Source organism: Megalops cyprinoides, chromosome 7 (assembly GCF_013368585.1).
Source record: "Megalops cyprinoides isolate fMegCyp1 chromosome 7, fMegCyp1.pri, whole genome shotgun sequence".
Classification (NCBI taxonomy): Eukaryota; Metazoa; Chordata; class Actinopteri; order Elopiformes; family Megalopidae; genus Megalops; species Megalops cyprinoides.
In genome coordinates this window covers 22,048,360-22,072,435 of record NC_050589.1, presented here as the reverse complement: position 1 = coordinate 22,072,435, position 24,076 = coordinate 22,048,360, and the positions used below count along the sequence as shown (strand labels likewise).

At 42.2% G+C, this 24,076-nt stretch overlaps 2 protein-coding genes across 2 annotated transcripts; one reads left to right on the top strand and one right to left on the bottom strand.

Moving 5' to 3' along the window:
• Positions 1-583: 583 nt before the first annotated feature.
• Positions 584-6,255, bottom strand: LOC118781254 (N-alpha-acetyltransferase 80). Its single transcript, XM_036534201.1, has 2 exons — positions 6,199-6,255; positions 584-1,678 (listed from the first exon to the last, which is right to left on the bottom strand). Coding segments are annotated over exons 1-2 (846 nt in total). The 5' UTR covers positions 6,201-6,255; the 3' UTR covers positions 584-834.
• A 2,921-nt stretch (positions 6,256-9,176) lies between these two features.
• Positions 9,177-19,775, top strand: si:ch211-161c3.5 (uncharacterized protein C3orf18 homolog). Its single transcript, XM_036533463.1, has 5 exons — positions 9,177-9,209; positions 13,903-14,303; positions 14,896-14,921; positions 15,358-15,484; positions 16,763-19,775. Exons 2-5 carry the CDS (start codon positions 14,043-14,045, stop codon positions 16,841-16,843), a joined length of 495 nt encoding a protein of 164 aa, XP_036389356.1. The 5' UTR covers positions 9,177-9,209; positions 13,903-14,042; the 3' UTR covers positions 16,844-19,775.
• Positions 19,776-24,076: the final 4,301 nt, after the last annotated feature.

The following is a 24,076-nucleotide window of genomic DNA, read 5'->3' as shown; positions in this document are numbered from 1 at the left end:
GGATATTACATCCACCTCCACCAAAAACTCATTCAAGCACACTGAGGACACTCAGACTTTACATTTACATAACATTTTTTGTAAAATTGTAAAATGTTTTTGGACTTTTTGTAGTCTAATAACATTTTGGTATTCTATATTCTGTAGGAGTAGTTTATTAATACTTGACTGCAGCACAATTGGCATTTGTTTTGATGGAAATGTCCCTGGAAACCTCATAAACAGGTATACTTGACACATACATCATCATGGTACCAATTTCACCTTATTGCATAAAGTGACACAGCTGACGGTAGCTTCAGATATTCTTCCCAAAGCAGTGATGCGGCGTGGTTTGAAACACAGGTTAAAAAACAGATGAGGGGACTATATATATAGACTATACACACTATATGTCTCAATTTTCAAATTGATATGAGATTCCTCAACTAATGTTAAATTGAAATATAACCTTTACAAATGTTTTGCATTTAAGACAGGACACTTGTAAGATATAAAGGCAATTTTAATTTAAGAGCAAATACATTTTAAAAAAACCTCTGGACAAGGAATCAGCTTTTGTGAGCATTTTTCTGTGGTTCTAGAAAGCTGTGAACGCACACAAAGATTCAGTTTCAGTTGATGACGATGTACTAAATTTAAAATGTTGGCTTCACTATTTTTTTCAGTTACTCCTAAACAGTCAAGTCAAAGTAACAAAACCATAAGAGGTTCTCCTTAATGAGTGCCATTTTCACTTTGGTCTGGTGTGTCAAAGGAGTCACTGAGGTATAAGGAAGGCACAGTGATGTTTGTCATATGACCTGAGTGTGTGTCGCTGACTCGCAGAGAGACTCAGATGTCCTTGTACATCCAGAAGATTGGTGCTCCCTTAGCATCCCTGTATGGTGTCTCAAGTAGAGTCTGCTCTCGGAGCTGAGCTGGGGGCAGTGACCCGGTATGCTGGGGACATGGGGGTGGAGGAGGACAGGAAATGTTGGGCAGGGAAGAAGGAAGAGGAGGGGGAGGAGGAGGGGGCAGAGAGGCAAGTGGTGGTAGAGAAGGCGGGGGAGGAGGGGGTGGAGGAGGTGGCGGGGGTGGTGGGGGAGGGGCTACAGCTGGAGAGGCCATATGAGGAACGTGGGTCACAGAGTTGGGCGTCAGGCTATCTTGGGACGGCGGATGGTCAAAACTGTTTAGAGATACAGATGGGCCTTCTGTCTCTGGCAGCCTTGAGAACCTCTGAAGGACCTCCATTGGCACGAAACTGGTCATAGCCCCCGCGTTCTGGACAGGCTTGGAGAGCACGTAGCCCAGGTGCGCGTAGAAGTGCTGCTTGTCGTGTGTGGTTAGGCACAGCCTCCGGAATCCCCTGGCCCTGGCGTAGCACTCTGCAGCCTCCATGAGGGTGCGGCCGTACCCCTTCCCCCGCTGGGCCTTAGTGACCACCACCGACTCCACAAACAGGCTCCCGCTGTGGCCCACGACCCGGGACAGTCTGGCATGGCCCAGCAGCTGCTCCCCATCGCCGGACCCCAGCAGCAGCACCAGGCACACTGGGAAGTCGTGGCAGGATTTCTGTAGGGCGTGGATCCTGGCCCCGCGGCTGCGCTGCCACTCGGAGTTGACGAGGTCCGCGCAGGCCTCCAGCAAGTCCAGCCTCTGGTGCAGGGGGACCGCCCGAACCTCACTGTCACACCTGTGACCCAACAGGTACAGCTGGGATCAACAGACGGCATGACCAGATAGCTGGTCCCGGTGTCAATCACCAACTGACTAGGCTGGAACTAGCATGCATGTCCGCGCTATCACCTTACCATGGCCCTGCCTACCCTATTTTTATGTCATTATTTATGCATTTGCTTGACAGCCTCCACCGCTCATATTTTACACTCATGCATATTCTGTAACCCATTTTTAAAATTGAATATTCACTGGCACCACAGTAGCAAAGGAGAGACATCATATCTCAAAGTCATGTGACACTGTGGCAAACAAGCATTCATAGTGTCTCACCACAACACGTCATGGCAAAAGGGTGTGACTTAAAGAAGTTAGCCAAACATGCAGCGCCCCAATGTCTGACTTTATGTAGAGTGGTCTGACACCTCTTTTCTTCAGTAACGACCCCCTTCTCTAGAATCAAATGCCTACAGAGCGGGGTGATGGCCTCTGCTTGACTCCAAACTACCTCACTGGGTGGGGCAAAAGATAAATTCAACAACACCCATGTCAAAAAATATTTCATGAAACACCATCATCCACATCTCCATTTTCAGACTTCTAAAAAAAGCATGCACACGCGCCTTAGTTAAAACTGATCGCAATATTTAGTGTCAGCACGGGCGGCCGACACATCGCCAGCAGTGCAGGCTTAGGATAACTGACAGATCTGATGCCCCTTAAAAAAACAGACACCAGGCAGTTGTTTGTGTATGACTTTGAAGGTTTTTCAGCAAGGACGAAATGAAGAACCGCTCCTTGTTGCTCCACAGTATCATTTCTCAAGCTAACCAGAATGTCAAAACCAGACTCAATGGTATACGACCCCTGCACATGAGAACACAAGTGTGATGTTAAAATTCTGCTTTGCATACCTTCCCAAAAACTGGATGGTCCAGTCACTATTTGAAGTAATCTTAAACTCCCTTGTTGTATAGAGGAAGCTTTTTCACATCTTTTGAGCCACACATGATGGTTATAACTGAAGAAGTTTTATCACCAGTACATGCCTATCTTTCCTGTTTGATTATTTATAACTTAAATGGGTAACAGTCATATGCATACTGAGTTGAGAAAAACTCATTGAGGTGCACAAAATCCTTCACTTTTCAATTTTACCAATAAAAGAACAAATTGTAAAATGAGAAAATGTTTTTTTTTTTTTTTTTTTTTTACTCTGACAAGTTACTCCGTCAAGTTTAAAAGGAACCTGATGTGATTTTTTTAATGACAAGACAACTACAGTGGTGTATTTAAAAATCTGTTTATCCTTGAAATCAGAATGATTTTGCATACAATTACCTCTGAAGTACATACTGTTTCCTAAATTCTGCTACTGTACACTTTCACTGGAATTGCAACTTTATACCCCCAAACATTGCCAACATGTAGCGTTCACAAACTTATTATCATCGTCAGACGGGACATTAGCATCTGTACACACTCGCCACGTTGTTTCCTGATGTCTTGAGCAACAAACATACGATTATCAGGCGAATAAGTACTTCTATGCTTCTACATTTTATGTGCATCGAATAAATCAAAACACAGCCATTACAGACGAAAAAAGTGTGTATATGTTATACCCAAGGATTAAACCATATGCAGCCAAGAGCTATTCTATATTCATATTTACCATAAAAATGCCATTCAGTGACCCACAGAAGTATTAAAAGCAACAAGTGTCCTGCTATTGGGGAGTGGCACAATGAGGAAACTCTCTGCCAAAAACAATGAATTCTCACAGTTGGACAGAACAGGCTGTTTATCGTTACCTTTTCTGATATATAACCACAATTTGTCAAAGCCGCTCACTTTCCCACTGTTTCTGCTTGTTGTTGTAATAACCAGGTTCCAATAAAATTCCAACACAAACTGTGATACAAAGCAGCCTTGTTAATTCTCTATACTTGACAATATTTCATGAACAGTGATTAGCATGAGCTTACCTACAGAAGTCCAGGGAACCCACAAAGCACATATGAGGAGAACAGTGAAAGAACTTCAGTTACCGTCAGTTGCATTAGAGTAGTTAGAGAACCAGGAAATATGGTGACAGAAGCCGTGAAACCAACAGCTAATCAAGAGGTGTCACCCCAGTGAATAAAAATAAAGGGCTGAAGGCTACTGAAGTGCATTTCATGCATTTCAGCCAATGCAGTTTCTTAAGAAATTTACAAAATGCTGATATATTTCAAATGTATGCTGAAATCATCAGGATTTTGTGTGTGTGTGCACGTGCATGTGTAAAGGGGGGCAGGGAATAGTCCTGTCAGGGAAGTGTGATTTGTGCTCATTAAAACTAGAGAAGGGATGTCTATGCAGTCTATGTCTACGGGGACTGCTGTACAGTTTCCTTTCCATTTCAGATCTTTTCCTAAATAATGTCTGCACACATTTCATTGTTCTTAGGGGATCCCAGGAGGTCAATTAATTAAATATAGCTACACAGTTTTAGAACTATTTAACATTTTCATTGGGGTCTGAAGGGAAAGAAACTCACCTCTATTATCTTCCGGTATTGTTGCTAATGAGTAATAACATTAATGGTACTGTGAATATTGATTTAAAAGGGAATGTGAAGTAGTTATGTAGAATCTCAATGATAAAATCTTTGACAGTATTGAGATGAGGTTTCCAGCAAACACACATCCACATCTATCACACAGGCTCTTCCTCTTTTTTTACTGTTGCAACCCAAACCATGCAACAGAAAGTTTCCTTGTTGGGTGTTTTTCTAAGCCTGGTCCTGACAGGATTTTGATTGTCTCTTGGCACTGTGTAGTGAAGCAACAAAGCCATAAATTAAATAAAACTAGTTTTGATTCCACCTGCTACACTGGCAATGTTTTGGATGCCTAAGCAAATATTAATTTTGAGAAAATAATGCACTTGAAATCCAAGAATTCCACAGTGCAAGACACTCAATGGCACATGCAATTACTCTGAGCATGCTTGTCTAGGTTGTTGTGCAATCAACACAAATGATTTTGTGCACAAATGGCCAGTTTGGTTTTTTTCAAAAATCAACCCAAGTAAAATGACAAGTGAAACAGTCTAATGACTCTAACCAATGTCTGAGCTATTGACAGGAAATGGAACATTGTGATAAAATAATCATGTGGTCCCTCAGCAATTGTTTAGTGACTTGTGACTCAAACTTATCAGGGCACAGAGGCACACTGTCTAAATGGACAGAAAGCTTCCCCCTTGGTGACTGTGAACCATTTAGCTTTTCACTTGCATAATGTGCAAATATGGACATATGGTTTGGGCCATGACAACCAGAAGAAAATCAGTCTGAGGCTGAATTGTGTTCAATGTATGCCTCACAAGGAAAAAGGGAAAGCTTGTGGCCACAAGCGATGGAAGGATATATTTGAATAAGTGTGTAAGGAGAATGCCAGATAACGTACCAGATGATGAAACATGCAAAATAAGTGGTGCAATCCAACAAAAGGATAAGCAACATAGTCAAAGCTGGCTGCTACGATTGCATCTTTCCGGTCATTAAAGGTGGAGATGGTAGATTTAAAACTTCCTATATGATGATGTTCCAGCAAAAGGCGACTAACTGACACGTAACGTGACCGTCCCTATACACACACTGTATGGATATTAAGAGAAAACATACGATTCCAGACATGGAATTATTTTTTATCATAATGTAATAAAACCAACGGGTTCATTTTTAGTGTACGTTACTGGAGTGCGGAGACGGTAACTACGCAGGCAGCAGAGCAGCCAGCATCAGGTGCTGACCCACTAAACTGAAATCAGTGACTGAAAGACGGGACCTTGGGGCGTACACTACTGTAGAACCAGAAATATCCATGTAAACGGATATTTACAGAATGCGTGAAATTTAATCATTGGGTGCCTGCCGAGAAAATAATGTCATGCAGAGCCAATAATCTTGGCGTTAGACTACGATTTTCACTCTCAGATACAGCAATGTAGCTACCTAGGACTAAAACTAACAGGCTAAACTGTGCTTTGGGGAGGAACCATGCATGTTTTCAAACATGTCACATGCAATCTGTTAACAAGAATAACAGTATTCTTAACAGATTCCGCTTTTATGTAAAGTTCAATTAAACTGTTGTAAATGCAGAGTTTAGGTTACCCTGCAATCTAACTTATTAGCTTAAGTTATTCAAGCTACACGCAATACTTCCTGAGCGCACTGCGAGTTCAAAAACAAATAGGCACACTATAATACCATCAGTAGATAGGTACATTTGATGAGTGCATTTGCTGATACATAAAGTTAGTAAGACCATAATGTTTCAGGCACGTGTAGAGTTTGTAGCTATTAGCAAGCTAAAGTAAACCTGACACACGTTCGGCAATTTGTGGTCGCCTACAACTTTAAGAATGCCCTTGGTAGCTAACGTCGCATCAACCGTAAAATGTTTGCATCTCCTACTGAAATTGCACATAAATAATGTAGCTATGCAGTTTATTTCTCTTTTCGAGACACGGTATGTTACATACATGCTTCACGCCTCTGAAAATTCTTGCTCCTGAAGTACGGGAGTGCATGAAGCACTGACTCTGGATCAGCTTCAACCGTTTACGCCAAGTGACTGTAGTAAGATTTGGGCTGGGTCGGCTGATCCTCAGTCAGCTCTTGTGAGAACTGTCAACCCTGGTCTTACTCTTTTTTTGCTTCGCTAACCTCACTTAAGGTATATGCTTTTGTTGAGGAGAGCGTCCATGGATTCAAGATACTTATAAACAGGAGCCCTGCCCCATAGCGACATGGAGGTGTCATAACAACCACTGGAACCGTATGAAAAGCCACGCCATTTCTTACATTTATTTAAGTGTATATTTTACGGTGCATATATATATATGCATGCAAGTGCCATATATGTTCCGTACAGACCGGGGTCCATCTTGGCTCAAAGGTTTTCACAGTGTTACGTCACGTTGTGTCACGTTAGATAACAGAAGCGTGTCACGTTAGATAACAGAAGCGTATCCATCCAAGTTAAATGAGCATGAGTTTCTTGGCATTAAATGAGTGTCTTGGGATTCCCAAGATCTACTTGTGAGCATACATACTGACCACACATTACTGTTAACCCCTGGAGTGTGACTGCCACCAGTATTAAATTGGATGCATTCCCAATAAACCAGTCAATCAACTCCAATGGCAATACAAAGCAAACAAACTAACTAACTAAAAAAAAAAACACCCAGCAGCAATCCAAGATTAAGAAGCTTGGCTACTGGGTAGTAGCTAATTGATTTACTAGCTGAGTCTGGTGGCAACACCCTGTATACTAAGTCTCTTAATGCAAATAGGAGGAAGCAGGATGGTGCCTATGTCAGGCAGTGGCTAAAAAGGAATAAGATGTATGATAACTGAATCTGCAATATGCACTAGATGGCACTGTTTACAAAAGAAGTTTGTGAGGTTGCAGAAGTGCTGGACACAGCTATCCCATGATAGCTCAGGGCAGTATTGGATAGGCAGAACACCTCAAAACATTTGGCAGAGGAGCTGATAGAAGGTCCAGAGCTGGAGGCTGAGAAGTACTTTTAAAAATCTCTGAAATTTACCTCCCATCTGCCCCTCTGTTCCATGTTTTGTGGGTTTGTGACACTATTAAATGCAGGCAAATCTGATTTTTGCTTTACCTCTTAGGTGCACAAGTTCATTTTTAGACCATGAAACAGAGGAAATGTATAGATATTCATTCTAATTTAGCTGTTTAGCCTCTGATTCTCTACCACAGTGAAGAGTTACCCTCTGAGTATTTAATGTTCTTGCAACATTCATGAGACATTGTAGGTAATATTACAACAGTGTTGCATCAACATTGTGGCAATAATGAATAATAACTTTCCAGAGAACTCCCCAGACTTTTATGCTCCTGCATCAGCGTCAACTGTCAGGTACTTTTCTTAAAAACCAGAAGGAAACTGAAAGGAAAACTGAAAGCATGGTGTGTTCGACCTATACATTTGTCTCATTAACATGTACCCTCAACAAGACAGTGCATTCCATGTTATAATAGGAACTGAAGGTGAGCAAGAAATGAGAAACGAATGTGGAGAACATGATATTATCAACTATATCTCAATTTTTAGTGGCTGGCCTTTAGTATTTTATCACCAGCTACAGGGAGAGCACCTGTATCCCACTGCTTTTGTGTGTTTTTATGTAGAGGGGATAACTTGAGTGGCTTGATTCATTTAACTGTACTAATCACTATTTCTTAAGCTGTAGTTTCCCACTTTAATGAGCATAACCCCCTTGCTGAAGCTGAATATTCAATATTTGTGATACATTTGAAATGTATTCAGTTTCATACCATTCCAATCTGTATCTGTATGCAAACCCAAACAATGCTGAAACATGAACATGGCCGCTGTTAAACAAGAGAAACAGGGTCAATAGCCTGCTGTTCAACACCAATGATTATATTTGGTATTCTGAAATCTCTCATGATTAAGGCTACATCTAACTTAAAATATCAAACATCATCAGTTGTTAAAAAACACAACATGTCATTCAGATTAGCCAGGGAACAAAGACACTCAAACCGCTTTGCAAATCACAGTGTTGCGACATGGTTGGTGAAGGCACTGGAGAGAGAAGAGAGTTGGATTGGTAGTTTGGCTGCAGTGCATAAGTGTGTCAGGAAGGTTTGGAATTATTCAACACATTTAATAAGCTCTCAAATTCATGAGTATTTACTGACACACAGTTTACTTTGTATGCAAAATAAAAAATACAGTGATATCCAATACCCTCTTTTTCTTTCAAAAATTGAGCCATGAAATGACACTGATGTCCATATTAAAAGTGCCTGTGTTTTAAAAAGATCACAGAAAAATGCACACACACACAGGCCTGCACAAAGGGACATTTGTTCTTTGACAAATTCCTTTTATTTGCTGCAGGGAAGAAGGGGTGGTGGAGACCAAAGGGTTAATTTCCTATGGGCAGCCACCCGGATACAATCAAAGACCCAGGCCTGACAGCATCTGGTGTGTTGAACCATTAAACCCTGTCTTCATCCCTGAAAAGCTGGATAGACAGCGCAAATGAGCCAACCAGGCCGATAGATGAAGGCCCAGCCAGCCAATAGCAGTTGTGGTGGGGGAGGGAACTGGATCTTGGAACGCAGAGCTCCGGTTGCAGCATCCTTGGAGCTGCTGTAGTTATTTTTACAAGGAGGGGATTGAAGGAGACACTGAGAGGAAGAGAGACAGGGAGAGAAAAGAAGGAGACACGGCTGTTCTGCCTGTTGAAAATCAGCAAAGAACATGATGTTTATTTTCCTAATGGACTGCGTCTCTGTGGAGCTGCAGCGTATCTACTGACTAGCTAGAAGTCACAGCTGAGGAGGGGGAAAGAGGGAGGAAGGGAAAAAGAGGGGAAGAGAGACAGAGGGGGAAAACGAGAGAGGAAAGAAAGAGGCTCTCTCCATCTTGCCCCCACCTCCCTCTCCCTCTACACCTCCTACGCGGCACACAGCCAGAGACAGTGGGTAAGTGCATACTTCATTGGACTGGGGGGGACCTTCAGCCTTAGCTTCTCCTGTTGTTATCATGGGATTAAATGTGAAGTGTTTGGATTTAATCTGAGCAGCAGGACACACACTGAGACACAGAGTGACAGAACAACAGTATCAGAAAACCTATGTAGGGCTAGTGATTGGTGGCTCAGTGAAGCACATTTGCAGCCAACTCTTACCATGATCATTTCATCATGAGAAAATTTTCGTTTGGATTTCTTTGATCTGTGTTGATTTCTGATTGGCGTAGTGGAGGGCCTCAGCAGGCCCTCAGCTGTGATTGGTTGCGAGAGGGAAGTGCACATGTTTCTCATTAAGTGGGCGGGCCATCCTGTGCGGCAGCAGAGCTTTGTTTTTGTCTCGGCTGCCTGGTGACTGAAAGCTTCCTGATGTCCTTTTACTCCATTTGCTCTCCTCTGTCATGCACAAACAACATGTTACAAGCAGATTATGATTTCATCAATCAATGTAAAATGTAAACCATGAACATGCTCATTGTACTGCATACTACATTACATGAGTGTCATATGTTACTGTGTAGTCCATGCTGTTTGCAACTGTGCTGCCACACAATATGCTGTTATGATACATTATGTATTTTACAGTAAAGTATCTTGCTACCTTGTAATGTAGCACTGATACAGACTGTTGTTTTTGCCGGAACCGGCATAGCTGTCATTTTTCTTGAAACATTACTGATTTCCGCTTGTTCCACGTAGCAGAAATGGGTTGTGTGTTGCAATCTGACAACAATGTGTTTTGATCAAGAGATAATATCCCCCCCCCCCCCCCCCCCCAAAAGAAAAATGTCTTGACAGTCTCATACCTAAACTAAACTAAATGAACAAATAAACAACAACAAATAAATCTGTAAACTACAAGGCAGCGTATGTGGGCTGAACTCGAAAGGTGACACTAGACAATCTTGATGTTATCTGGTGAGAAAAGACACATAAAAAAGCCACCTGTGAGGTATGATTGCTTCACAGAGGCAGCCCAGCCAAGACGCAATGTCAGCTAAAACAAACCCAGAGTAGGGCTGCAGAAGCCCAAGACGAGCTCATGCCTGTCGCTAGAGGTGGCAGGGCCTTGTCTCCTTTTCTTATACCAAGGGAGGCCTGATGAGTGGAGGTCGATGCAAGCCAGCAGCAGCAGCAGCAGCAGGGCCCAAGGAGTGTGGCCTCAGACTAGTCTTCCCATTTTTTTAACTTCACCATTGATGAGTAACATGCCAGACAGTATCAGCTAGAAGCTCTGTGCTGGCAGAGGGTGATGATGGTCCATCCAGGACAAGGTCGAAGTGTTGATTTGTTGTACTGTGGGCTGTGAAATGGGAGCACTGTGTGGTGGTGGCAGTGGTGGTGCGCTTTGTGCTGTCTAAACAGTGTGGAAAGCAGCTTACAAATGAACTGAGTGTGAGTATGTATATGTGTGCATGTGTGTATAATAGGTTGTGCTGTATGTGTAACTGTGTGTGAGTGCACATGTGTACATGTGTGATGTGTGTGTGAGTCAATGTATGTGCAGGAGTGCATATGTGCATGTGATCTTGGACATGAGTGTGTGTGTGTGTGTGTGTGTGTGTGTGTGTGTGTGTGTGTGTGTGTGTGTAAAAGAGAGAGAGAGAGAGAGATAGAGACAGAAATATGCGTGTATGTGTATGTGTATGTACACATGAGAGTGTGTGTGGAAATGCTTTCATGCCATCAGGCCGCATTTCTTGGTATCTCTTGCGATTCCCTTTCCTTGGTACTGTATGTGCGCGGTGATGAGTGTGGCGCCCACATCCTGCCCGCACCGCCCACGGCAGAGCTGCTGGCACCGTAGGTGACACTCTATGACAGGGAGAGCATGGTGCTCTCAAGCCGCAGCTAACGTAATGGGAAGACAAGTGGGGTGTGGGGGGGGGGGAGTGGATGGACAGGCGGGGGTGGTAGCTGGGGGGGGGAGTGTTCATACACCCTTTTCCTTTACCTCACTCCTCTGCTAAAAAAGTAAAGAAAACAGTAAACAGTGTCGTAGGTAACATAGTGATTCATGACATTACATTTTAGAAACTTGCATGGGTAAAGTTTTGGTGACATCAGTGCAGTATATTTAAAGCTGGAGCTGGCAGGATACTTATAGCACAATACAAACTAGCTGTGGAGTTAAGCTCTCATCAGCAGCTCAGGGAAATGTTTCATGTTTTCAACACACGTACATAACAATGTTTAGATAGATGCTGAGATGTAAAGTTCCCATGACGTTCATATGAGGAAAATTCAGGATGCAGTGGCAGGAACAGTGAATGCAGGGAACAACATGAGCTTCCTGATTCTCCATTTGCACTCAACTCCTCCAATATGCGGCCAAGAACATATGTACTGTAGAGCTCTGATTGCAACAGTCTGCAGATGCTAAAACATGTAAAGCAAGATTTGTTTTCCACACGGGTCAGGTGGCACAAAGATCACTTCTAAGATAGAGAAAACAAGTGAAGTACGTGAAGACACTAAAACAGATTAAATAACCTTTGTTCAAACGAACACATTGAGACGATAACCATGCCAACCCCCACTCCCCACCCCCCGCCTAACCTAAACTGGCTCACAGAGTCCTTTCCTCCACCCCTGGCAACTGTCAAGGCTATATGTGTGTGGACCAGGGGGCTGGTGGGAAGGAAGCGGTTTTCCTGTAACCACCTTTCAGTTGCTGTTCCATTCATGTACCCATACGCGCAGTGACCCCTCCCTTTCCACAGACCCTGAGTGCGCTGACACCCCCTCCTCCCGAAGCGGAGAGGATACAGGTGCTCATGTGGTCACTTCCTCTTTTCCTCTTCTCGGCCGCACAGTGCTGTTTCACCACCCTTCCCATCACCGGCACATGAGTGTCAGCCCAGGCTGCCCTCCACAGCCACACATTGAGCTGCGGCCATCAAACCCCTGTTCAACCCCCCCAGCCACACTGAGAAACAAGCCTTTCAACCACTAAAGACACACACAGAGCTTGAGTTCCACTGCTTTTTGTTCTTGTCCTTACCTGGCCTATCATGGATGTAGGTTTATCACATTATTATTCCTCTGATGACTTGGCAGCTTATGGCACAACTGCATTGATTAATAGGCTTAAAAAATAAGCTCCCCTGAGGATATGAATGGATATGAATATGTTTAATCTACCTTCAGACTTATTTTACATGGACTTGGAGAAGCAGGCTTTTGTCATTTCTCTTATTTTGAGGAATGAGATGAAAAAGACGTTTTGATCGACAATGTCTTTGTCAGAGGTTTTCATATTTTGTGAAAAGTGATTTCCACAAAAAAGAGAAAGAGGTGAATAATGTGTGTTGAGGAGTGTTGCCCTCCTTTTGTCTGTTTAAGAGCACTTGAGGGCTGTACACTTTTCATTGGCACGGACCATTCTCCTTCCAGTGGTCAAGTGATTAATGATATTAAAATGCTTTGCTTCCTGGTCCCTGATTATGTGTGTCATTCTGACGAGCAGATTGCTGACATCGCTGTAGCAGTGAGGTAATGCAGCCTTCTCTGGATCGGGTGGTAATTGTTAGGATGGTAACAGATCAGTCTCCCAGCTCTGTTCTGCAGGAAAAGCAGCAGCTCACTACTGTTTCACTGTCTGGGCGCTGCCCATGAGGGTTCATCCATGAAAGCACCACATTTTCTCCCCCCTGACAGATTTATGATCGTTCACTTATGCACTCCTCTGGAGGACAGGACAGAAGAATAGAGGTGTTTGTATTGATCTGTGGCCTGCTAATAGAAGCACTTTCCTGCCCATGAAATAAGTAAAACTTTAAATGGCTATGGACATCATATTCAAGGCTTGCTAATGGGCCTTTATGTCAGTGCTTGTAGTTTCTGTGGCATGAGCAAGCACCATCTTACTAAACTAGCTATGTAATGATAAATGCCATGATAAACAAAGATAAACAATGAGCAAGGAGACAGTAGTATGTGTCTTTGGTAGTGGTCAATCCTTGACACAATAATGATTAGCAGTGCTACTTTCCTATCAAAAAGTTCATGTAAAATGCTTGCATGAAGTGCTGGCGGAGTTCACTGACCTCTGTTCACACCAGTGACCAATGCTGCAAAAATTAATTTGTGTTTTCTTCATATTGCACAAGGATTAATTTGCAAAGTTGGCTCAATCTGGATCCACAACTTGTCATGCAATGTATTGTTAAAATTATGAGTCACATGGGTGTGAATGACAAATGGAATTAATTATAGTCAACTAGCAAAATGTACATCCAACTATGATGAGAGTGTAAGATATTCATGTACAGCTAGTATTAATGGACAACAGACAAACATCATGCATGCGATTCCAGCAAAATACCTGCATAAGTTTCAAACCCCATTCCCATCAAATAAAACCCAGCAAAACAGTGGAAAAAGCTACTACTTCACTGGAAGCTGGTGAGATACAAATGGGTTTTAGTAATGACTGTAATAACTAACATAAGTACTAGTACAATTAATATGCAGTGACATGACTGCTGACATGAGTAACGATATGGGTAATATCCGAGAAGTGCTCATGAGAAACTTCTGTTTGTCTTGAAGAAATGCTATTACTCACAGAAGTATGGGTGTGGGTAATGATTGAATACTGATGTAAGTTTTTATATGTGAAATTATCATATTGTATCTTTCAGGGGTGGTTTCCTGGGTGGTGTCTGTGGCAGGCCAGCAGTGAACACAATGCTTCGTCAGACCTTGGTGACAGAAGAAGTCGCGAATAGCACCTTGGAGTAAGTCTAGTGAAAGCCTCTGCACCTCCCTTTCCAAAGGAAAGATGTCTCTAACCACGACAGAGGCCAACTTTTCCAGCCCCATCCCCACAACCATCTTCTTCCCAGGCTCCACGGTGACTGGGGATGGGCAGGACAACAGCACCTCCAGGACCACCCCCATGACCATGTCTGTGACCATGGTGACAAACGAGACCAGCTTCAACTCCACCAAGCTGCCAGAGGTGGAGACAAGTGGGTCCGGGATGGGTATGGTGCTTGTGCCCTTTGGCATCATCACCGTCATCGGCCTGGCTGTGGTCATGGTGAGTGGCCCAAAACCCCAGTGCATCATGGGAAATCTAAGATTACCCCTGTTCTGCCTGTCTATCTGCCTGTCTGTTGATCCATTTACTTGCCCTCTCTCTCCATATATATCCTAACACGCCCTTTCACTTCAAATTTGGAGACTCCTCTCTGCAATCCTACAACACAGGTTCTCAAATTACAGATGAATCAGCACAGAGCCTCAGTGCAAATAACGTGCTACAAAAATATCTACCTGACACTGCAGAGCTGCTCAAATGAGGAAGTATTTATTGCTCTGTAGTATAAAGAGAAAACAACATTATCTAATGCAGCAAATACATTCATTATCAACCAGATTACACTATAAAATATAACACTGATGGGTAGAAAGAGACATATATACAGTCCACATGACACATCCAGGCCACACACTTGGCCCAGAAAAGAAAACTTGTTTAGAACCACTGTCTCCTGTTATTTAAAATCACTTTCTTTTGTGCTCTTCAAGAGGCTACTGAATGTTGGCATTTTGTACACCACCATACATTAGAGATATAAGGCAGCCCTTCCATGTATGAATGTTGTGACACTTTCTTCTCTCCATTTCAGATGCTGTACATCAGGAAACGAAAGAGGTGCAAAAACATTTTCTTTGTTCAAACTTACGCCTATCAGTCATTAAGTCTACACGCCACCAGTTAAAAGCTTTCTTATGTACTGATAGAACATTAGAGCATAGAGCTTATTGTTTATTTCTTTTTGTCTGATTCTCCAAATGAGATGTTAACTTGTTATTGAGGTGTCTATTAAATGGGGTGATTTTAGTCCAGAAGCTGTTATTTTTCACTATTTTAACAAGTTAAATTCCAAATTATATTAGCCTGCTGAATGGGAACTCAGATACAAAGAATGAACGGACACCTGTTAACTCCTAGAGCTGAAGCTGAAGAGTTCTGCTTTCGCATTTAAATAAACAATGAGACCACTTTCCTGCAGACCTCTGGCCCTTACTGGCCTGCTGACCTCTGACCTCTGACCTCTGGTACTGTGCTGATCTTTGACCCCCCCCAGGCTGGAGAAACTGAGGCACCAGCTCATGCCCATGTATAACTTTGACCCGGCTGAGGAGCAGGACGAGCTGGAGCAGGAGCTCCTGGATCATGGCCGTGAGGGGGCTGGCACTGGAGCCAACGCCAAGGTACGTTCACCTTCATGCTGAATGGCCACACTGACTCTGATAAATGCTGATACTGACCAATGCCATAGTGCACGTTCACTGATCCCTTTTACTGTTACTGTCCAGCACCGGCACTGATGCTCACACCAACACCATAATGCATTTCACCAGCACCGATTCTGATTGCATTATAAGAACACTGAGCAATTACCACAATGAGGCCCACAGCCAACCACCACTAATACTAAAGAATATCCACATTGTCTGATACTTGATCATGACAACGTATCCTACAGTCATCAACACTAAGCAGCATTGACATTGACCTACAGTAATTCTAATCCACAGTGCTGCTGACTAAAAGAGACCCGTACAGAACAGTGAAACAGAACAGAAAATTAAGAGGATCAGACGGGGAAGCACAAAAACACCCCTGAATTGTGTTAATTTGCTTCAAATGAAAATCTGTGCTTGCGATAAATTGACAGCTCTTCATCCGCCACAAAATATTATTTATTTATTTATTTATTTGTTTGCTTATGACATTCTGTTGAGGTTTTGTCAGGTTTGAAAGTACAGGGAGCTGTGGCCATCAAAACAACCATTTATTATTTTCTGAGTCATTCACTTTTCACCCTTTTTTGTCTTTTTTTTTGTAAAAGCAATTGTTTTCTCAAGAGGCTGTAGAGGTCTGAATGGAAAAGGTAAAGTGTTTGTGGTGGTTCCCAGTCATTGTCCCTATCATTACTGTCCATATGGCAGTCTCATTCCAACTTCACGGCTTACCTTCCTCTCACACTCTCATGTCTAATACATACTTAACTGGTGATTACACGCCTTGTGTTTACTATTTCCAGTAACCTACTAGTCAGATTGGCTTCAGCTGCAGATAAAAATGTGAGAATGAGAGACAGTAACTTAAACTCTCTCATTGAAAAGTAAAGGCACCCTCAAACGTGTAGACAGGATGAAGGAGACATGCTGGAAGGAAGGATGTTGGGGGAAAAAAGAGAAGTGAAGGGAGGAAACATTTAGCCACAAGACTAGTATGGGGTTTTTTGTAGAAAAAAAGGAGGAATGGTTGCATGATAAAACAGTTGCGTAGCAGAGCGCATTGAAGACATGCAGCATTGGTACACAAACCCACAAATAGCAGACCGTCTTCCTCAATCACTCATTTGCTCTTCCCTCTTTCTTTCCCTCTCTCTATCCATGTCTTGTTATTCTTCCTCTCTGTGCGCCCCTGTCTCGGTCTTCTCGACTGTCTGTTCTATCTGTCTTTCTCACTGTTTCCTACAGACGCTGATGCCCAGCCAGGGGACAACACAGAGGCCCAGTCGACTGGTCTTCACTGACGTGGCCAACGCCATCAATGCATGATGTCACCCTTCCTTGTATATGTTGAGGGGTGGGAAGGGAAAGGACTTGGGGGAGCGGTGTCTAGGGCAGGACATTTGCGCTCATACATTTAGGGTGTTATAGAGGCTGGGGGGCGGGGGCCACAACAAGGACACAAAGGTACAAAAGGTGAACTTCCAACACAAGCTTGGTAGAAGCTGGATGGAAGACTTGGAGCACATGGAAAAGGTTCCATATTATTTTCATTTGTTAAAAAAGGGAAACATAAGGGAAGCATCAAAAAGGTTCCAACATTATAGCAAGTCTGCATCTTATTTTATTATTATGTGTCTAAGATGTCATTAGGGCATTTTTAGGATTTTTTTTCAATTTGTCCTTTTCTGAAAAACCCTTTTGGAAGAAATTTCAGGAGAACGGGGTTTGTGTCAATCTCAGGAATGTAGCATTGTGGCATATGTCAGTCCAGTCCTTGAGAGGTTTGCAGGTGTTATAGTTACCATTCTGTTAGCAAATAATTCACAACAAGATGAGGTTACCAGATGAGAGGAGCTCTCATCATAATTAGGGCAGAGATTGACCAGAGGGCCCTTAGGCTGTGAAAACAGAAGCTGCCAGTCCTGGTGACGTTTACTGCATGGCCTTGTTCAGGTGATATAGAGAGAGCTGGCAGCTACATAAGGTATTGCAGGTTGGGGGAGGTGGAGTCCAGAGGCAGAAGTTGTGGAGGGTGCTGTGTGAACTACTGGTACCTTTGGACTTCATCACCCATCAGGACTACTGTGATACCTTCTGTGGTGTCTGGCTTTGCTTTTTGAATGCACTCCTGCCCCATCCTCCACATGCCTCCGGCTGGCCTCAGTGATGTTAATATGATGTTGTATTTATTGCAGTGTTGCATAGTGCTGCACAAGGGCTATTTTAAATCATGAAACACAGTGGGGATATTTGTTTTAGCCTCTCTCCCTCTCTATGTGTCTGATGACTATAGTGGTGAAGCATCATGGGACATCTATGGTGTCTCATGTGTGAACGTGAAAGGATGCAGGAGTGAAGCACCTTCTCGCTTTCCATCTCTCTCTTTCTCTTCCCAGGATCCTGGACTTTTATATGCACCTATTTATTTATTTTCCATTTCCATTCGATACTTTAGCCTAAACTGTTGAATAGAAACAACAAGTGGCAGGAAAAATGCACACTATTGTACAGTATTGACACTGAACTCTTGAACTATTATATTGTTGTAGTGTTGACTCTTGGAAGCATGAATTACTTTGAAACCTTTTGGCACCTTACTGGACGCTTAATGGATTTCAGGCGGACAATGCTGCTTGTTTTTAATGCAATGCAGCCCAGCACTGTTAGTCAACTCTGATGGAGGGTTATGTGATTTCCAAGTCCTCGGACAGCCTTCAGAAAAGGGAACTTTTCAGCTTTGGGATGTGACACTGCTCAGGTGATGACATAGTGGTTGCGGGAGACAGTAATATTCAATATCATCGACAGTTGTATGGGAGTAGCCAGCGTACTCACTGGGAGACAATGAACCAAGGCCTGGACGTGCAGACCAGACTTCCATGTAGTTCACAGCGACAGCCCAAGGTGCACCATGTTGAGTGTTGGCTAAGCTGTAGTACGACATACATGATATCAGACAGATAGCTTGTGTACTCTGCTCCTCCTTCTCCACCAGACAAGCAGTATGTCTCCACAGCCCACAAAGGCACTTGTCTCCCGCGTTTCCCTGAGTCATACACTCTCAAAGAACCCAAAGATCTTTTCACTCGTTTCCACATGCTGGACCAAACGAACAACCACAACAGTGATATTTTGGAGAGGTTCCAGACTGGTCTTTGTGTTTTTTTTTTTGTTTTTTTATTCCATCGATCATCTGAATCAGAATCTAGATATCATGGAGGTATGCTTTAATCTACCCATTGTGTGGACGAAGAGTATTTGCAAACAAATTCCTATTTGGAAGAGAGATTTGTTTGCAAACACTTTGGGAAAAGAACAGTGAGGAGGTGGGGAGGACACAGTGGAAGAGCATGGGCTGGCTGTGTCTGGGCGCACAGCTTGTCTTATTGGTTGAGTGAGATAGTCTTGATACCCCATTCTTCCACTGAACAAAAACTGGAGAGAGGTTTTTAGGATAAAAAGCACAGATGTAAAGTCGGATGGAGGGGAATTTCAGATAGGAGTAGCCATTATCTCACAAAATCTCAAATTTGGCCACTTGCCTTTCGTTCAAAATGAGTGATGAAAGCTATACAAAATACCATGGTTTTAGAGATGCTTCCCTCAATACAATAGAAAGTACTTCTGCGAGTTCTAGCTACTCTAGTGTTCTCCTCCTGCCCAGACAGCTGGCCTCAGGAACACATTTCTCTTAGTTGCAATGCGAAATGAACACTTCCATTGAACCTCTACATTTCAAGGTAACTTAAGTGTCAATACTGGAAGTGACAGCTGAAGAGGAGACTTCGCTTGAAATCAGGCAGTTGGAAGGTTGGAAGTTGTTAAAGAGTTAAATGCAATAAAAGTTTACAACAGCATGACATGAGGAAATCTGAGAAGACACCCCTATCTTTGAAGCCCAAAGTGGAAGAAGGCCATCTTTACTTCAAGTCTGGGCTCTAAAGTTGGGATTAAATGGTAAACTGAAATATATACACATTTAATCTTATTGCTTGGGATCTCTCTCCAAACTGTTCAGACCTGTTACTGGCCAAGGAGATACTAATTCTAATTGTGACTGTTTGCTTGTGAGAATGTATGCATGTTCTAGTGAATTGTCATAGGATATGGATGTGTATGTGTGTAAGTGTGCATTTGCACAAGTGGAGTAGCAAGAAGAGTATTCTTGAGTGTGTGTTAAAGTGTATGTGTGACCTGAGGGCCAGTAAATTAGGGATTGCCTGTTTTTGCTTTAGTGTTATCAGACATGGTGAAGACTTTCCACCCTCCTCTTCCTCTCTCAGGAGGATCCAGTTCCAGAAGAAATGAAGACTGTAATGTTTACTTTTTGAAATGTTAATTTTGTGGACAGAATAAATGGAGTACTCACTGTCTCACTTTTTGTCTCACATTTTTGTTATTTAGCAATCTAATATATACCATATATTGAAATATTGTGTACATGGATACATTGTTCCTCAAACAAATATGGCACATATCTGAATATCAGCAAAGAAGAACTAAACAACCAATGAAAATACATCATATTACAAATCATCAAAACAACACAATCATTTTGCATAAGTAATATTTTTATTGAGGACAGAAAGAAGAAAAGCAACCCCTACTATCTCCATTCATACAGAGAAACAAGTGGACATTTTCTTTAAATGTTAAGGAGACAAAACAGAACAAATCAGCTAAAAAAGGGTTAAATGTCATGAGTTCAAGTAAAGATACACTACAGAACAAAATCAAACAAAGAAAAAAATTATATATTTTTCCATACAGAGCTGACATACTAAAAGGCGTAAAATTCAAGAATTGTAACACAGAAATAATAACAAATAACAATATTTCTTATAAAAAAAATCTTCATTATAAAAACACGGCATTGCAGCCAGCAAGGAACAAGCACATAAAATCATCTCCCAAAATATATATCTCAATTCTTGTGCTGTTCCCGCTGTCTCGCAGGCCACCACTGGCAGTATAAATAGATGAGTATCCTGACTTTGCTGAGGTATTAAGAGAAGAGTATGCGGTCGTGGCTTGGATACACACAGGTGCACTGCCCTGCCCTCCCAGTGCTGGCCTCCTGCAGGGACTCTGCTGTACTGCCCTCCAAAGGCAGGAGGACCACACTACTCATGTGAGGTTCTGCCTCCTGTTTCCATCCCCCTGATACTCATCCGTCCAAAGCATGTTTTCTTGCTGGACGTATAGATATTGAATTACCCGACCGGTTGTGAAGGGGAGAGCGGATTGAACAACAGTTGAACGGATTAAGGCTGCATTGGATGGGTCTGAAGTTACATATAAAAAATCCATTCTCCAATTCTAAAGCAATTCTCTGTCTTTGAAATGCCAATTTGGCAGGTGAATTCAGCCAGCTGCAACTCTCACTATAAGACAGGCCATTTCCATCACAAAGACGTGGCCACAGGTCTACAGGAGTGAGGACACACTCCAGTGGACACCCACTCCTCAAGGAAGGAGGAGTCCTTTTTATTGATCATTGGTCAGTGCACTGAGAGGACAATACCCGGGGAATGACTGTGATAGTTTGTACAATTATGTGAATTTTGTGCTCTATAAGCACGTAACTTTCCCCTGGCTCTCTTCCTGGCAAACGCTATCAATCAGGATGTACATTCAGCAGCCTTACTTTCCTCTGTTGCAGGGATGGCAAGTTATCACAGAGAAGCATCGCATTGGCAGAGCGATCTTTTTTGTAATAAGAAATGGGCTATCAGAGGGATGGGAGGGGGTTTGCACCCTGCTCTAAAGGGGAAGAGGGGGTTGGGTTGGTGGGGTTCAGTTCAGGGTAGGGGGACAGCACTGGAGGGCAGAATGGTTGCAGTGCACCCCTGTTTTAGAGGTAGTCCACAGGATCTACAGCGGTCGTGAGCATGGCCGGGCGAGGGAGAGGAGCAGCGAGGAGAGGAAGGACTCACTCAGACCTCAACTTCTGCACTGTACCTATCCTTTCTACCATTAGCTGCAAAGGCATCAGTGTCCTATCAAAATCCCAGGGCTAATGTTTTGCTGAACATTCACATCTGATTGCAAAGTTTGCATGGTAAGATCTACATGCAGTAGGAGGCACTTTGAATGAGCATATGAGTTCATAATGTTGATCACGGACCTAAAAATGACAAGGGTGTTTTTATCAGCACGTTCAGAGACACTTCTGTTCTAGTCTGAAATTTTTTGGATGATAGAGTACATTCCACAATGACCTGGCTTCAAAGTTCATAAATTGTGTTTAATTCCAACTGCATGTCCATAATAATCTTTGATGCATTTCATTTGTATGCATTTCATTTGTATTTTAAGTCAATAAAAAATGCTGAAACTGTCAGATGTATTTATTCTGTTGAAACATCAGAGCAGGATAACTGATGAATAGACTTTAACCTGTTTTTCTATGGAAGTTGAGTGTAATCCCTCTGCTGTCACATTTCATATTGGCACTGACTCTACTTAGAGTTGGTTGTGGAGAGAAGGATGTTGCACAAGTTGCTCAACATAATGGACAACAATACACACCTCCTACACAACCTACTGGTCAGATAGCAGAGTGTCTTCAGTCAGAGGCTCCTTCAGCTCTGCTGCAATAAGGACCGTTACAGGAGGTCATTCCTGCCCACTGCAATAGCCATCTACAATGACTCCCCTCTGTGCCGGGGGAGGAGACTCCTCCACTGAGGGGCAATGCACAATGAACATTTTACATTTAATTTGTGCATTAATAGCAATATCTTGCCTTAAAGTCAAAAATTCTATTTTTATTCTATTCATTTTTATTTAGCGTAGTCATTTTTGTGTATATATATATATATATATATATATATATAGTAATTCCGTGTTCTGTCTACCTACCTTGTGAGTGTTTTTGTAAGTTGTGTGTGTTTTTTGTCATTTATGTGACTTGCTGCTTAACAGTTTCCCTTTGGGAATAAATAAAGTACTCTATCTATCTATCTATGTATCTATCTTTCCAGTAGACACATTTTTGTCTCTGAGCTTCGCCTCACTGTGAAATGATGCACTGGTCAACAGAGCAAAAATGCTCTTCAAAAATATTTTGTCTACTGAGCATAGCTTTGGTGTGTTTGTGTGTGGAAGTGTCCAGCCAAAACACTTTCCCTGGGTTTAACTTCTGAATCCTTATTGATATGTCCTAGAAGACTGATTTTACGTTTCCATTAAAAAGATATGTCTACTAATGGAGAGGTCAAGTATTTGATTTTTTCACAGGTGTTCTTGGATGGAAATATTTCCCAGTTCTTCACAGGTTGGAGGGATGATAAAGTCTACTCCATGATAAGAAAAGTAAGACCATTACAAATGTGCTCACCTCACATTTAAATCTGGAAATACAAGAGCACACGCCTTAAAAGGATTCATATCTACACTTAAAACACACTGCATATGTACTGCAATGCCAGAAGACAAAAAAAAAATGGGTCATTCCTCTTTCTCTCTCACTTTCGCACTCCCTCGGCCTCATACATATCGCTTACATCAATGCCACAAATGGTATGTATTTACCTGAAGGTATCTAGACTATGAGAATTATAAAATGAAAAGAGAATGAAAAATTAAACAGGCGGTAAGCACGCCGATGTTCTCTGAATGTTGATGACACAGTTGAGACAGTAGTATGATAACTGAGTCCACTTCCAACAGGGAGAAGGAAAACTACTAAAAGACTACGATATGATATGATGAAACCTATACAGATTATAAAGGAGAATGGGTACTGTTCAAGCTTTGGCAAGTAAATCAAGTCTTAATTCAAGGTTTCCCATAATGATCTAATGAGCATCTGTTAACATTTTCTACATTTTAAACAGGCAAACTTGAACTGAACTGGAAAAGTGTCCAGCAGTTTTCTTGTGGCAGAAAAATACAGGATTTCCTTTGAATTGGACTAAGTCTGGAATCTCAGTTCAGTAGTCCAAACCCAACTGTAGAAGCCAAAGTTGATTCACTGCATGTCTGTCTCTGGGACATTTGCCCTGTGGCCCTCTTAGTTCTTACTGATGTCATGTATAACTTTGAGGAATTTGAATTGCTAGCAAAGCTTTTTTCAAGTCAAATGATGGATTAGCACCATGTTTTTCAGTAAGATGGACAATAAAACAAAATCAAATCATGAGTATGATCAATAAAATGGTGGCTTTCACTCACTGAAAGGATAAGACACCAAAAGACAGTTATCAATAGTGAGATGTGAAAATGTCCTCCTGAGAAATACCAGAAAACCCTGTATGTAATTATAGCAAATGTCCAGCAGAGGTCACTGTTTGTCCACCACATCAGAAATGGGATGCAGAAATTAAATCAAAGCAATTACAAGAACGTGACCAACACAAAATGGCACTGTTTCACAGAAATGAAAACTAAAGCAAATAAGATCCCCTTAAAATAAACAACTAAAGAATGACTTTAGGCACTAAATGTATAAAATATTTAACAGGAAAGGGAACATTTGAAAGAAGTGCATGATTTCTTGGCAACTTCTTGAAAACACACACACACACTCACGCACACTCATGCACACACACACAC